The sequence below is a fragment of the Dreissena polymorpha genome, chromosome 1, assembly GCF_020536995.1.
Source record: "Dreissena polymorpha isolate Duluth1 chromosome 1, UMN_Dpol_1.0, whole genome shotgun sequence".
NCBI classification, from domain to species: domain Eukaryota; kingdom Metazoa; phylum Mollusca; class Bivalvia; order Myida; family Dreissenidae; genus Dreissena; species Dreissena polymorpha.
The window spans coordinates 148434488-148449513 of record NC_068355.1 but is presented as its reverse complement, the minus strand read 5'-3'; the positions used below and the strand labels follow the sequence as shown (position 1 = coordinate 148449513).

General features: G+C 33.3%; 2 protein-coding genes across 11 annotated transcripts in view; one reads left to right on the top strand and one right to left on the bottom strand.

The window, feature by feature from the left end:
* Positions 1-2794: 2794 nt before the first annotated feature.
* Positions 2795-10118, bottom strand: LOC127855637 (ADP-ribosylation factor-like protein 6-interacting protein 4). Its single transcript, XM_052391388.1, has 5 exons — positions 9851-10118; positions 8011-8267; positions 5192-5312; positions 4704-4773; positions 2795-3868 (listed from the first exon to the last, which is right to left on the bottom strand). The coding sequence occupies exons 1-5, from the start codon at positions 10033-10035 to the stop codon at positions 3809-3811; spliced, it is 693 nt and encodes a 230-aa protein (XP_052247348.1). The 5' UTR covers positions 10036-10118; the 3' UTR covers positions 2795-3808.
* Positions 10119-10274: 156 nt separating this feature from the next.
* The window catches only part of LOC127855333 (leucine-rich repeat-containing protein 43-like), a 40592-nt gene continuing 35840 nt past the window's right edge, over positions 10275-15026 (top strand). For 9 of the 10 annotated variants that reach the window (XM_052390885.1, XM_052390853.1, XM_052390874.1 and 6 more), the window contains exon 1: positions 10275-10479. In XM_052390885.1, the coding sequence (XP_052246845.1) occupies positions 10381-10479 (99 nt within the window). In that variant the 5' untranslated portion in view covers positions 10275-10380. The remainder of the gene's footprint in view (positions 10480-15026) is intronic. The other variant, XM_052390876.1, reaches the window with a different exon arrangement.

Sequence of the window (15026 nt, the reverse complement as noted above, 5' to 3'; positions counted from 1 at the left end):
TATAAACGCCGTCTCGTAAACTTTGTGCACTTGAAGTCTGTTTTGATCAGAAAGATACTAAATAAAGATATTCGGCGATATTATTGTGGTATGTCAATCATCGATTTTTAATATGTTTTCAACATTTGCATGATAAGGACCAATTTTGATAAAATTAATTAGAAATATTTATCCATTTAGACCAGTTTATTAAGCATGAGCACAATAATTCACTATACTATAATGATGCAATTAAATAAGATTTGAGTATTGCCGGCTGACCTATATGCACTCGTTTATTTTCACGTTTCTTGTGTTTTTCTATTCTGTAAAAATAGATATCTGAGTAATAATATCACTTAAAGCAAAATAAGCCACGAAATCTGGCGCAACACCCCGTAATTGATTTGCTTGTGATGTAGCTAAGAACTGCGCAGAAAATAGGCATCCGTTACTTTTTATCACATAGAGATAACTTTTGATCGTTCATAAACATCGACCACAATCAACGCCGTATATCTTTTTTAAAGATATTTCTTGTATGACTTATGCCAGCAGACACGCATGAATATATTCGAATATTTCATAGGCTGATTCGAGATAAAAACTCTGAACTTTGGCTTCATCACTGTGTCTGTGCTCAACGTTATAGGATGTAGCACTATTTAATGTAAGGAATTCCAGACTACTCTCTGTATGTTCAAACGACACAAGTTGTGGCCAATTTACAATTACGCGTTAAAATCCATCACACAGAATTTCAAGGTCAGTACTCGTTCACTAAATCGTCCGGGGAATATATAATTGACTATCGATACAAACACAGTTTTGCTTTCAAGATGAGAATACAAACACTACCGAAATAGTATAGTGTCACGATAAGAGGAAAATCGTTTAATTATCCAACCACAAATGTTTGCCGTACTAAGTCAGCACGTCTGGAAATCGTTCCTGGACGTCTGTATAGGCTGCCTTTATTTAAAAGTTTGCTATTTTGAATTCAATTTTGTATCGAAAAGCATTGTGCTAAAATGTGCCATTTACAATTCGCAATGAGATTTTTAATGACCCTCGTAATGCGAAAATGGGTCTTATTCCACATGCGCACACCATATATATAGCCTACTCAGCCTGCGCATCTCTCAGTCTGGTCAGAAGATACATAATAAGACAGTAACACATCGAGTGATTCTATAGCGAACAACATCGCCTCTGACCAGACTGCACAAATGCACAGCTGGCTGAAACGCATAAGACCCATGTTCGCATGACACGGCTATGAATGTGTGATTTGAAAGTGTCGAAAGAAAACTGCGTGTAAATCAAATATCAACAAGTGGGAAAAAAACACAATAGTTAAACTTTTGTTTTCAATTTAAGTATTTAGAAACGTAAATTTCAAACTTCATTTTAAAGTCAGCATTTACGCCGATTATTAAAAAAAAAGAAGATATTCCTTCTTATATTTAGTTGTTTTTTATATTCGGTTTTAGCGATGATAAAGCATTTTTGTTTTTGTCTATCGTTTACATGTAGTTATTGGTGAACTCATGTTCAACGTTTAATAAATTTAGAACTGTGAATATAAACAAACTTAACCTTCGTCTATTGCGTTGTTAGCACCCGTGAATACAAAAGATCGCCGCTATCTGTTGAGACCATAAGAACGTTTCTCAGACATATCAAATTTAACCCCGCTGTAGTAGCATGCACTATGAACGAGGTTACGCAATAGTCGCGTGATAGTGATTGGACATCCCACTATACTTGTTTATCAGCAGTAGATTATTTTGCCGCATTTATTAATAGCCTAAGATTATGAATGACCTATGCTGAGCGAAAATACTACACAATTAAGACGCAGCAGATAGAGGACTATTTTAATAATAAATAAACATTGTCTTCCGCGACACATATAATACAAACATTGTTTATTGATTTTTTTTCTATATACGCTTCTTTCAAAAATATTCCATTTAACACGATATTCATATCATGTTTCCATTTGTGAATGAATAAAGTTGAAGAACCCAAACCTCTTGTAGAAATTATACAACTCTTTATCGCGCGGATGCGGCAGTTATCAGGTTTATCGTAGTTAAGAAAGAACTGGCTTGAAACGCGTGTTACTAACCTTAAGATCTAGTGGTTTACATTAAATGCGTCGGACAATGAACTACACAAAATGAAGCAATGCTATTACAATGGCTCATTAATTATTTATATCTGACCTCTTTCATATAACCGCACTTATTTTACTTTATAAATTAGTTATTTTCTTCAACTGTCTGCTGTGATCACATGCGGAACGGTAAAATAAACCCGCAACACCTCCTTTGACGGTTCAAACGATGTCGAGACAACCGCTTGAAACTAAGTGTTCACTGATATTAGAGACTTATCCGACGTCTTAGTTAAAAGCGATTGTTAGCATTACATAAACATTGCTGACAAACAAATGTATTTTATGGTATCTATATTGATTATATTCGATTAAATGTTGGTGCTTTTGTATTACTAACGTAGTCTAGACAGCTGGCATATGCAAATAGAGGTTGACTATAATTGGTTGACTCTGTAATTAAATCGTTTACAGCACAAAGCATTGTTTTTAAATTATTTCAAAGTACATACGTGCATTCTTTTTAAATCTTGGACAACATGTTAACACAATGATATTTGTTAATACGAAAGCTTAAATGAAAATATGAATAATGAACAATTATTATTTTCCTCTATTGCGAATTTTCCGCAATTAGGGACTTGTTGTCTTTAATATTGGCGATTATCAGTAAATTGTAAAGAAACACAAGTCTGCCTTTTCTAGAGTTTACCACATTTTACTTACATATTTTCAACATTTTTTTATGATAATCACAATGTGAAACAGAGATGCAACTTACAGATTGTGTTATAAGCCATTCCTGACTCAATTAATAAGCAGCAAAATTTGCCACTTATAACATTTAACACATAACATGTTTGTTGTATACATCTATAAATAACTGTAATTGGTAAACTAATAGTTTGTTGTTTACATCTATAAATAACTATAATTGGTAAACTATCTTAAACCGTTCAAGCATTTACAATAACATCTCATTGTAAACTATCTTAAACCGTTTAAGCATTAACAATAACAACTCATTAATCACCCACAATTTACCCACAGACATAAACAGTATTTAAACAGTTTTCCACATTAAACAGCTCACCTTGTTAACGGACAGTGAGATAGGCCCAGGATATTCAAAAGGGCATATAATACTTAATGACTTTTTAATATAAAAGCTACAAATAACAATGTTTAAAACAACCATGCATGGTAGCTACAAAGAAGCAAGTTTTACACAACTGGCATGGTAGCTGCCGCTAACCACACTTTAAATATAATGGCATTGGTAGCCATATATTACCAGAAATTTAACCATCTTTTACCATCCAAACAACATAATATACTAATACTACAATGCATTCTACACATTTTTGTTTCTAAATAGCATTTCAAGAAGTGATGTATTTTTCCAATACCCAAACTCTGAGACTTATCCTTAAAGAGTTATTTAAATTATTTGAATAACTGCTTGATATAAGTGTGATTAATTTTTCTCAAAGTTTGTCAAATTTCAGAACTACCGGTATATATTTACATTTGAACAACATAAACATACAATTTATATGCGTCTATTTTCATATCTAATTATTAAAAACATTAACACATTATTTATTCTTGTAATGCATACCAAATTAAATCAGCATACTGAACGTTTTAAAATCAGAATAACAAGAATATTAATTGTACATGTAAAACAGTCTTTGAGCTGTTTTTCTACTTCTCTGCTGTTCCCATCTTCATTGCGTAGTATGTCCCATCTCCCATAGTGGCTTGCTGAAAAACAAGCAACTTCATTGAATTGATATCCCCCGCCAATATTCATCTGGACACAAAAATGGCTCCGGACAAACAAAAAAAGCATTTTTTCAAGATACAAAGGGCCATAACTCTGTTATTATCCGATGGTGTACAATGCCATTTGACGTGCATCATCCTCTTATCCATATATATACTCATACCAAGTTTCAATGAAATCCGCCAAAGCACTTTAAAGATATGGCTCGACACAAAAGATGGACGGACGGAAAGACGGACGGACGGAAAGATGGACGGACGGAAAACAACGCCGAAACAATGGCGGGGGATAATAAAGTGGAATAATCAGAACAAACACAATGCATATTAATTGTTAAACCAAAGTTATAAAAGACACAGTATAAGAAATCAGCATTAGTATGATTATTAAAATTAATATATTATATGGACGATTGTTTCCAATAGCTTGCTAAGATGAGCTGTCAATTGACTATAATGAATAGAGGTTGAATGCAGTTTTTACCTGCTTATGTTCCAATTCTTTAATAATTAACAATCTCAAACTTAACCATTTATTCACATTAATGAAACATACTGACCTTCAGCTGCTCATTTCATATTACCAGGGTAATAGTTATGCAGGTTTCTTAATTGCAAATTGACATTGTACATATTAATATAATAATAGACAAAACAACTTTATTTGTTCAAGGATTTTCATTAATTTTAGTAGTTACTAAGAAGTTTTTGCAGCCAATTAGAAATTTAAGTAGCAAATGGCTATTTTGGTTATAGGTTATGATGACACAGCATTTTTCTAATAGTATATGAGGAAAACTATTCGCATCTGTACCTTGTTGATGTCTCTTTGTCTTTCCTTGCTGACAATTTCTTCCAGGATTTCACCATCCCCTTTAATTAACCTACATAAATAAGACATGTAAACAATGTATTTGTATTTATACCCATACTCAAATCAAGGAAAAACAACACGAACAACAAGCAATAACTATGCAATGGATTTTCCTTATTCAAAAACTTATTTCTTCACTAATTTAATTGGATGCTTGGACTGATTGTACACTAACAGTATTAAACATTTCCACCAAGCCATTGGGAGGTCATGGTTACAAACCCAACTGGGAGCGTTCCTTTCATCTCCCCAAATGACAAAAAGTACTGGTTATAGTCCCAGGAAACTTATTCAATCATTTTAATTAGTCTACGGCTTTCGTTGAAATGGAGCTAATATATATAGGTTTTAACTTACGGTTCAATAATGTAATGGCTAATCAATAATCTATGGACTTAAGCAAATATTATAAGTAATTTTACAATGACCTTGTCCGTCCTGTCTCAGCATCATACACGTGTCTGATGTTGCTCTGTTTCTTCTCCCACTCCTCCTTTGTCATTGGACGCATAGCTATTGCTCTAGCCACCTCTGAAGTCTTTTTTTGAACTGAAATGCACTCATAGTTATTTTTCTGCATGTACCATAGACCTGTTGGAAGCATTAACAGAGTAGAAATAGTCAATAAACTTAACAAGGCAAGCATAATATGTTTTAGTATATCTGTGTATACAAATATTACAATGCATTCTCATTTATAACATAATATTTTTCTTGAATCTTAATCAATATGAATGATTAACTTGGTAATTAAGAGAAAGTCTTACATCAGAAACAGATGATCAAGTATCAGGGGTCTCACTAGGATTTTAAAACAGTCCTGGGACTTCTTACTTGGAAAAAGTAGGAGTCCAAAAGAAAAAAAGTAGAAGTCCAAAAGGAAAAAGTATGAGTCCAAAAGGAAAAAGAATTCCCATAGAATATTGCAGACACCTTTAAATGTTCAGCAAAATAAATCCAGTTAAATAAAGAATGAATAAAAACAAGAGCTGTCAGAGGACAGCGCGCTCGACTATTCAAGTGCTTGACAGTATAACATAAGCCATCATGGAGAGGGGGGGGTATAATGTGGGTGTGTGGTCTTTAATAGATGATATTTAAAAAATAAGGGAAAACAAAATATTTAATTTTTTTTTTGAGAGGGGGGGGGGGATTCTGGGGTGGGGCATGGGGGATGGTTTGGGTGGAGTGCATTGTGGTATGTCAGGTAATTGTTTGTTTTGTCAAAGTATGAGTCAAATGTGATCATAAACAAAGAAGTTATGGCAATTTAAGCAAAATATTCAATTATCTAAGTATAAAAGGGGCCATAATTCTGTCAAAATGCTTGATACAGTTGTCTACTCTTGTTTATAGATTGGGATCATGTTGGTTAAGAAGTATGCAAAATATGAAAGCAATATGTCATAGGAAATAGAAAATATTTGAGGTGGTACACAAACTTTAACATAGATTTATCAATAATATGCATATTCTTAGTATAAAAGAGGCAATAATTCTGTCAAAATGCTTGATACAGTTGTCTGCTCTTGTTTATAGATTGGGGTCATGTTGGTAAAAAAGTATGCAAAATATGAAAGCAATATGTCAAAGGACATAGGAAATATTTGGGGTAGTACGCAAACTTTAACATTTGCAAGCTAACGGGAACGCTAACGCCGATGCCGGGGTGAGTAGGATAGCTCCACTATATATATATTTCATATATAATAGTCGAGCTAAAAAATACATAATTTAATTGTTGGTTTCACTATTAAGAGAAAGTCTTACATCAGAAACAGATGATCAAGTATCAGGGGTCTCACTAGGATTTTAAAACAGTCCTGGGACTTCTTACTTGGAAAAAGTAGGAGTCCAAAATGAAAAAGTAGGAGTCAAAAAGGAAAAAGTAGGAGTCCAAAATGAAAAAGTAGGAGTCCAAAAGGAAAAAGTAGGAGTCAAAAAGGAAAAAGTAGGAGTCCAAAATGAAAAAGTAGTCCCATAGAATATTGCAGACGCCTTCAAATTTTCAGCAAAAAAAAAGTTAAAAAAAAAATGAATATAAAAAAATACATAATATAAAATGTTGGTTTCCTATTAAAAACCCATATAAGACTATTTCAATGAATTAATGTACACTGTAACTCCAATAACTCCAATAAAAACGCTTATGACAGGGCCAAAACCTCAAACTTGCGTTATGCGTTATAATTAAACCATTTTTTCAGTATTAAGGTCAAAGCTCTTATTGCCACGTGTTGTCATTGTGTCCTTTGCAAAACATGCATATAAAATGTAATGTATACTCTATTAATAACCAGACACATACCATTTTAGTATATATTTATACCTGATAACTCAAATCACCCAAAATTCATTGAAGAAGAAAATAATTCAGGGCAATATTTACAATGAATGTGTATTCGAATTTCAATCACACATAAGTATTCCATTTTCAGACATGTACAGTGAATTATGGGACCAGGGTTTTCCAATTGAAAATGTGCATTGCATGTAACGCTATAGTGGTCTGCCTACCGTCAAATATTAATAGTCAAGGACATGTTTTTTGGTTTTATCTTACATATCTTGTAATCAGTTGAATTATGTTATCATTCTTAATCACTGAATCAAAATCTACATTATGAAATGCTCTCATTCTATCCTTTTTATTGTTTATAAAATCAAGTAGAAAGAAAACAACAATAAACAACTCTATTAAGGCATTTAAATGGGTGAATGGGAGTTGGGGCCACTTTCAGCAATTGGCCATTTCATAAGGCATTAATCAATAGTACTTTACTGGAAGCATGTACATACTGTGAGATACAGCATAAATGCATTCGTTTCATAGAGAAGGAATGTGAGAAAACTATCAGACATTTTACTGGATTTGATAATTTGCATTTTAAACAGGTGTGAGGAAATAAATTGTGTTGGCTTGAATTTAGATAGGAGGTTGCTTTACAGGTATTGTTTGTTAATGGATTGACTTGAAAACCCCAGTTATGAAAAAAAAATGCGTTTAAGGGACTCTCAATTGGTTGCCAATAAGCGTCATTTGTCAAATTTATGTGTACAAAAACGCTTGATTAGGCGTTTCCGAGAGCCCTGAGTATAGCATATGATATTTACAGCAGAACTTTTAATTGAGTGCCTTTGTCTATGTGCAATAAGTATGCGCAGAAACTTAATTGATACTTTTGAAAGTAATATAATTAAAGTCAATTGACCAAAATAGTGAACAAATAAGAATAATACCTATTACCGTCTGGTTTTAAAACTGGTACAGAGGAAGATGGGCCAAGCTGTGGTCCAATGCTTTTTTCAGATTTCTCTTTTAATTTAGCATTCTTTTTCTCCTGCCTTTTCTTTCTTTTAAGTTTCATCTTCTTTTTCTTTTCCTTCTTTCTCCTTTTTCTTTCTCTTGATGATGAGGATGAAGAAGAGGATGATGATGAGGAAGAAGATGAGATTGAAGAAGAGGATGATGAGGAAAAAGAGGATGATGAGGAAGATGAGTATCTGAAATATACATGAAGACTTACATGTACTTAACATTTTAAGTTTCTGGGCAACCTTTAAAGAGCAGAAATAAAATCATTTATATAATCATCCGATTCTTTTCTAAGCAAATAGAAATTTTAACAAGTGTTGTTTACTTTACTTAACACTCTAAAAATGATTTTAATGTTAGTCAATAACTACATTTTACATGTAAATAACTTGTGAGTGGTTTATCATCATCAACAGTGCAAGTGCCATCCCCATCATTCATATCAATTTATCATATTAATCATCATCATCATCATGAATCCTGGTTCTTGGAAGCATTTGAGTTTTGTAGGTGGTCACCATACCAGACAGGTGGGGACTTGGGTTTCCTCCAAGTACTCCTGCTTCCCCTCACAGCACTAGACCACACCAAAAATTGAAAATCTGTCAGCAACAACTTAATAGTCGGAATTTGCAGCTATGATAAAAAAATCGTCCCAACTTTTGTGAGTTGAGTAATATACATGTAATTAGATAGGACAAATGGGACCAATTCTGGGTCCATTTATAATGAAGCCTCAGATTGGGAAGGACCTCCTAAACTTTGAAATACACACTCACTTGTATTGGAAAGGTCCAAACCAAAAAGAAATAGTGATAATTTAAAAGGGACATAACTTTGGCAATTTTGATGATATCCAGTCAGTCAACCAGTTTAGAATAAGCCTGCAAAAAAAACGTTAATTCTTTTGACCACACTAATTTCTTTCCGGATTTAGTGTCAATGTAAGAAGATGTAAAAATAAAGGGTAAAATTTATTCTGTGTGATAACAGGTTAGGCCAGACGGCATATGCATTTTTTTTGTCAAAAATGGCCAATTAAAATTCACCCTTCGGAAAATTATTAAAATTCATACAACATTCAGAATTAGTATTTCAAAACATTGTCATTGCATTTGTTTTCAATCAACAAAAAGTTTATTTGAAAATAATAAAGCCTTCTATATCCATATGCACATTTCAAAACATAACTCATTCAATCAGTTCCGGTTAACTGTTTGCTGCATTTATTCTCCCTGTAAGCATAATACAAAAGCTTTCTTGATATAACTTTGTGAATTTATTTCTTTACCTAATGTTTACCGTGGACACTTATCATTTTGTTTGTATTGGAGCATTATGGAAAATTAAATACAAATTAATTGGAACTGCTGATTATCCTGAACTGGTTGACAAACTGTCCTGCATGCTTAACCCAGTACCTCCAAGTTTGAGTACTGTATGCTGAAAAGTGTAAAACCAGCCTGGTAGAACACGTTTAATTTGACAATTTTGTCTCTGTATAAAGAAATGCTGATAAAAGGGAATGCATCCATGTTTTTTTCTTTTATTATACCATCCTTTGCTTTGAATATGGCGTAGTGTGGGCTTAAGATATTCTTGAATGCTTTGAGCTTTTGGGAGAACATGGCCTTGAGAACCCAGAGGGTCAATTGCAGGACGTTGGATTGCAAATAGGTGGTGTCTAAAATTATTCAGTAAAATAATGTTATTATATATATATATATATATATATATATATATATATATATATATATATATATATATATACCTTCTCTTCTTGTGTTCTTTTCTAGTTTTCCTTTCACTTGCATTATCTCTGCTTGGAGTTGAGCTATGGCTGGACTTTGAGAGTTTTCTGATTCTCTTTTTAGAACTAGATCGATCTCGACTTTTAGATTTGGAATGGCTTTTTCGTTCTTCTGACGAAGCTCGGCTCTTCTTATGTTTTCCCATGTTAAAATTTGACACATCACAGGTTATTTCAAAAATTATGTTATGGGCGCAGCCATATTGGAATTATCAAAAATTATACGAAAACGGTTTATTGAGTGCCATTAATCAATTAATTGAAAAAAATGAGAACAAAAATAAATAAAAATAAATAAACGTGATTTTACTGATATCATGTATGTGTATCATTTAATACATTTAATATGTACTGAAAACAAAATAAATGTATTTTACGTTTTCGTTAAATATTTTATGTCTAATTCGGCGTCAAAATGGCGGATTAAGTTGGCAACGAAAACATACCAATAAAATCATGATAATGTAGACAACATAAAAAAATATCAAACGATGGCAGCAGATACCCATTCAAATTATGCTTTCGACGCATTTCAAACGCAGTTAAAGACTCTTTGTTTGAACGAATTTCCATGTGGTCCTGGACAATGGGTAAAGCTCCTTGTTTTCTGATGTTTCTAGTCCAAATAATTATCCTCGAGTGCCCAATTTCGACGCATTCAAACAGTTTGTTGAAGTTTTGTTGCTCAATATAGGGATTTATGTAATTAATTTTTGGTATTTCATTACACATGTACCTTTTATTTACACATTTTAAATTCAATTGATTGTGTTATCAACAAAAATTCGTTGAATAACGAAATGACCAAAGTCTATGTAACGGCGGCCATATCTGTTGAGAGTGCCCTAAAACGACACATCTGATTGGTTACATGATTTCAATGTAAATATCACTCATGTGGAGACTAAATGAATAAAATATTAACTCATGGTTGTTGTACTTAAATTTGTAATTGCTGTAAAAGTAATATGAAACTGAAATTTATTAAATCAATTAAGATTTTTTAATTGTGTGATGCCATACGGTCTGGCAGTGGTTTTAATAGGGGCTTGTGTCAGCAACCCTGTCATAAGCTGTGTTTATGGAAGATATGTGAATATAACCTGTACTTCTTTTGTGGAACCTGCACTTATAATTAATTAAATGAAAATTAGTAATAAACATAATATGCAATTACCAACATAAACACTTGCTACATATAGTTAAAATTGTATTACAGCATAACCAAAAACATATCCGCACTTCAAATCAAAGTTTACTCGTACACCTTTTTCATAGTGAAAATAAATGTATTTATACGATGTTTTGTCAAATGGCAGTCACGTGATTCATGAATAAAATAGTAAACATTTGCAGACGAAACCGATGCATTATTCCACGGTCTTATTAACAAAGACAATTGGGTATAAAGTGTTCAAAAGTTTTGCATTAAGTAAACTACATAAAAATCCATCAATTGCAAACCGATCAACCATATCTTACCTTTTAACCCGCTATTTTCCACATAACAAATAATAACTATAGTAAATTGTGCGTAGAGTACCATGTGCTATTGTATGACGTCAACGGATGTCGCTTATGTATCAAACAGAGGCAAAACAAAAAATGCGTCGAATTAGGGCAGCGTCGATTCAGGTCACTCAACGATAGACGTAATCTACCGTGTAAATACTAAATCGACCTAATATTTATAGGAGTACTTGTTTTCTATCGTTGACTATAGAGTCGTTGATTCTAGATCTATGTCTCTATTTTTATTAAAATTGTCACTTCATCTTTTTTGTGGGATTTAAGTTTTTTACGTTTGTAGATTATGGGTGTGTATCTATGCTATTTTTAGAAAAAAAAGAAGATATATTGATCTGGATAAATACATATTGATCTGGATAGATACATACATAGTCCATATAATATTTTATATAATATTTACTCCCAGATCCTTTGCTATGGCGGCTCTGGGAGTACATATTGGACCCCTTCATGAACACATTCCCAGTTTTGCTCACAGATTTCGTGCGCATCATTTAACAGACGTTGATGGTTACCAATTAAGGAAAGCGATAAATAAACTTCAAAACACATTAAATATACCTGAATGGCAGCCTACTGACATTATCCTTTGCATGCAACCTAAAAAACTTAAATGATATTTCAACACACTATTCTTGCCGACATTTTCATTTTGCAATTTCGAACAGTGTAAATATATGATGACTGTTCGACATCGTTATTGACTTAGGTTAAATCAAATATCATATTGTGCAAACGATTCATGTGCTGGGACCTAAACAATAGCAACACTTTTTGTCCGCAACATTACAACAATTCACAATATGGTGGATAGAGCATACGAAAGAATAACAAAGTAAATAAAAAGCAATTATTTCTTGCTTTAATGTTACCATTTGCACGAGTTTTTTCTTTAGACAGGTAAACATTGATAAGTTGTTGCAGTATCCACGGTGCCTATACAATGTGACTTTTTCAGAGAATAAAGCGCGACCCAATTAACATTGTTAAGGATCTCTTTTTAAATATTTCACCATTTTTAATGGGATAAAGTGGAGAGCCCACTCATCGTAAGAGTTTTCTCTATATTTTTTCAGTAAAGTGCAACCGCGCGTTTGAACTGTTAGAAAAATGTCAGGTCAGTGTGGGGACTTCATATTACAAACGCGTGGCTTTGTGTGGTTAAACACCATGTAAATAAACTATTTTTATATGGATTTAACAGGATTTTAATTAATCCATTTATTGCTGCATTGTTTGCATTAATATAGAAACAATGTTACTTGTTTCCTTAATTGCTCTATACACAGTAATGAGAGGATACGTGGAAAATACCAATTTTTAGCTCACCTGAGCACAACCTTTTGTCCGTCGTGCGTCGTCAACATTTTGCCTTGTGAACACTCTCGAGGCCACATTTATTGTCTGATCTTCATGAAACTTGGTCAGAACATTTGTCCCATTGATACCTCGACTGAGTTCGAAACTGGGTTATGCTGGGTCAAAAACTAGGTCACTAGGTCAAAAAAAGAAAAACCGTGTGAACACTGTAGAAGTCACATTTGATGCCCAATCTTCATGTAACTTTTCAAAATGTTCTTCTAAATGATATGTAGGTTGAGTTCAAAAATGGTTTTATTCTGTTGAAAAACATGGCCGCAAGGGGGCGGGGCAGTATTCCTTATATGGCTATAGAGAAACCTTGTGAACACTCAAGAAGTCACATTTTTGCCCAATCATCATGAAACTTGGTCAAAACACTGGTTTCATTGATATCTCGCACAAGTTCGAAAATGGTCCAGATCGGTGTAAAAACATGGCCGCCAGGGGGGCGGGGCAGTTTTCTCTATATGTATATTGTGAAAACATGTGAACCCTCTAGAAATCACATTTTTGGTCAAATGTTCATGAAATTTGGTCAGAACATGTGTTTTCTGGATATGACGGTTGAGTTTGAAAATGGTTTGGATCGGTAAAAAAGCATGGCCGCTGGGGGGGTCATTTTCCTTATATTTATATACATGTAGTAGAGCAGCTTGTGAACACTCTAGTTAAGCATGTCAAGGGAAGTAAATGCAAAATGGCTTTTGAAAAATTATGTTGAATTGACAGAGTTGTCTCCCTTTTTAAAATATTTTTTGTAAGCACAAGAAGATTAAGTGGAATTAATTATAAATTACATTCTGGAAGATAGCAAACTTTTGAATATGTTTTTTATTATTTGATGATTCTGTACAATATGGCATTCTTTTTTCAAGCGAGACTATACGATTTTTATATGTGTTAAATTGTAATATATTGATAAATAGATGTTACAATAACACAAAATAGGCAAGACATTGAAGACGAATTTCATAAATTTCATAAAATGCAGCAAAGACAAATTAGCGCCCCGAGCCGATGGTGACGAAGATATTTGAGTACATATTTTCCTACAATAACCAAAGAATTTGTCTTTTTATTAGGATCGGAGTTAGTGTTTGTGTGTCGTATGAATAGACATCGCTGCAGGAATTTAAAAACAACCATTGATCTAAATTAAGATTCACATCGTACATGCATGATATACATTCTGGCGAATTCGACTTTACAGAAATTTTAGATTGCAGAATTAAATATCTGGCTTATTTCACATTTTTTGACACATGTTCTTCTTAGCTTTATTTTAAATTACATTTGTATATTGAAATGTATGACCTTGTTAACACTCTAGAGGTCACATTCATTTTCAGATCATCATGAAACTTGGTCTGAAGATTTGTCCCAATGATATCTTGGATGAGTTTGAAAATTGTTTTTGTTGCTTTAAAAACATGGCCACCAGGGGCAGGGCATTTTTCCTAATATGGCTATATATGGCTTTAGTAAAACCTTGTTAACACTTTAGAGGCCACATTTATTGTCCAATCTTCATGAAATTTGGTCAGAAGATTGGTCTCAATTATATCTTGGATGAGTTGTAAAATAATTATGTTTGCTTGAAAAACATGGCTTCCAAGGGGCAAGGCATTTTTCCTTATATAGTTATAGTAAAATCTTGTTAACACTCTAGAGGCCACATTTACTGTCCGATTTTCATGAAACTTGGTCAGAAGATTCATCCCGATAATATCTTGGAAGTGTTCAAAAATGATGCCGGTTGGTTGAAAAACATAGCTGTCTGGGGGCGGGGCATTTTTCCTTATATGGCTATAGTAAAATCTTGTTAACACTCTAGAGGTTTATTTTTTTATCTTCATGAAACTTCGTCAGAAGATTTGTCCCAGTAATATGTATATCTTGTTATCTCAGGTGAGCGTCTTTGGGCCTTTCATGCCCTCTTGTTTGCTTTTTCTCAACAATGGACGACTTTCAAGTCTGTTTCCTGAGTAGAACCAGAACTTGGTGTTCTTGGGGGAGATCTAAAGAACGCTGTCACATGATAAAGGATTGAACCCTTGATTTTCTGTTCGATAGGAGGACACCATATCCACTAGGCCACAGCAAACAATTTTTTTTATCCATTAAACTATTTTGTACCTGATCCTGACCAAATGTATTAATGATTTTTATGCCCCCGGTAGGGTGGAATATAGCAGTTGAACTGTCCGTCTGTCTGTCCGTCTGAAAACTTTAACATTGGCCATAA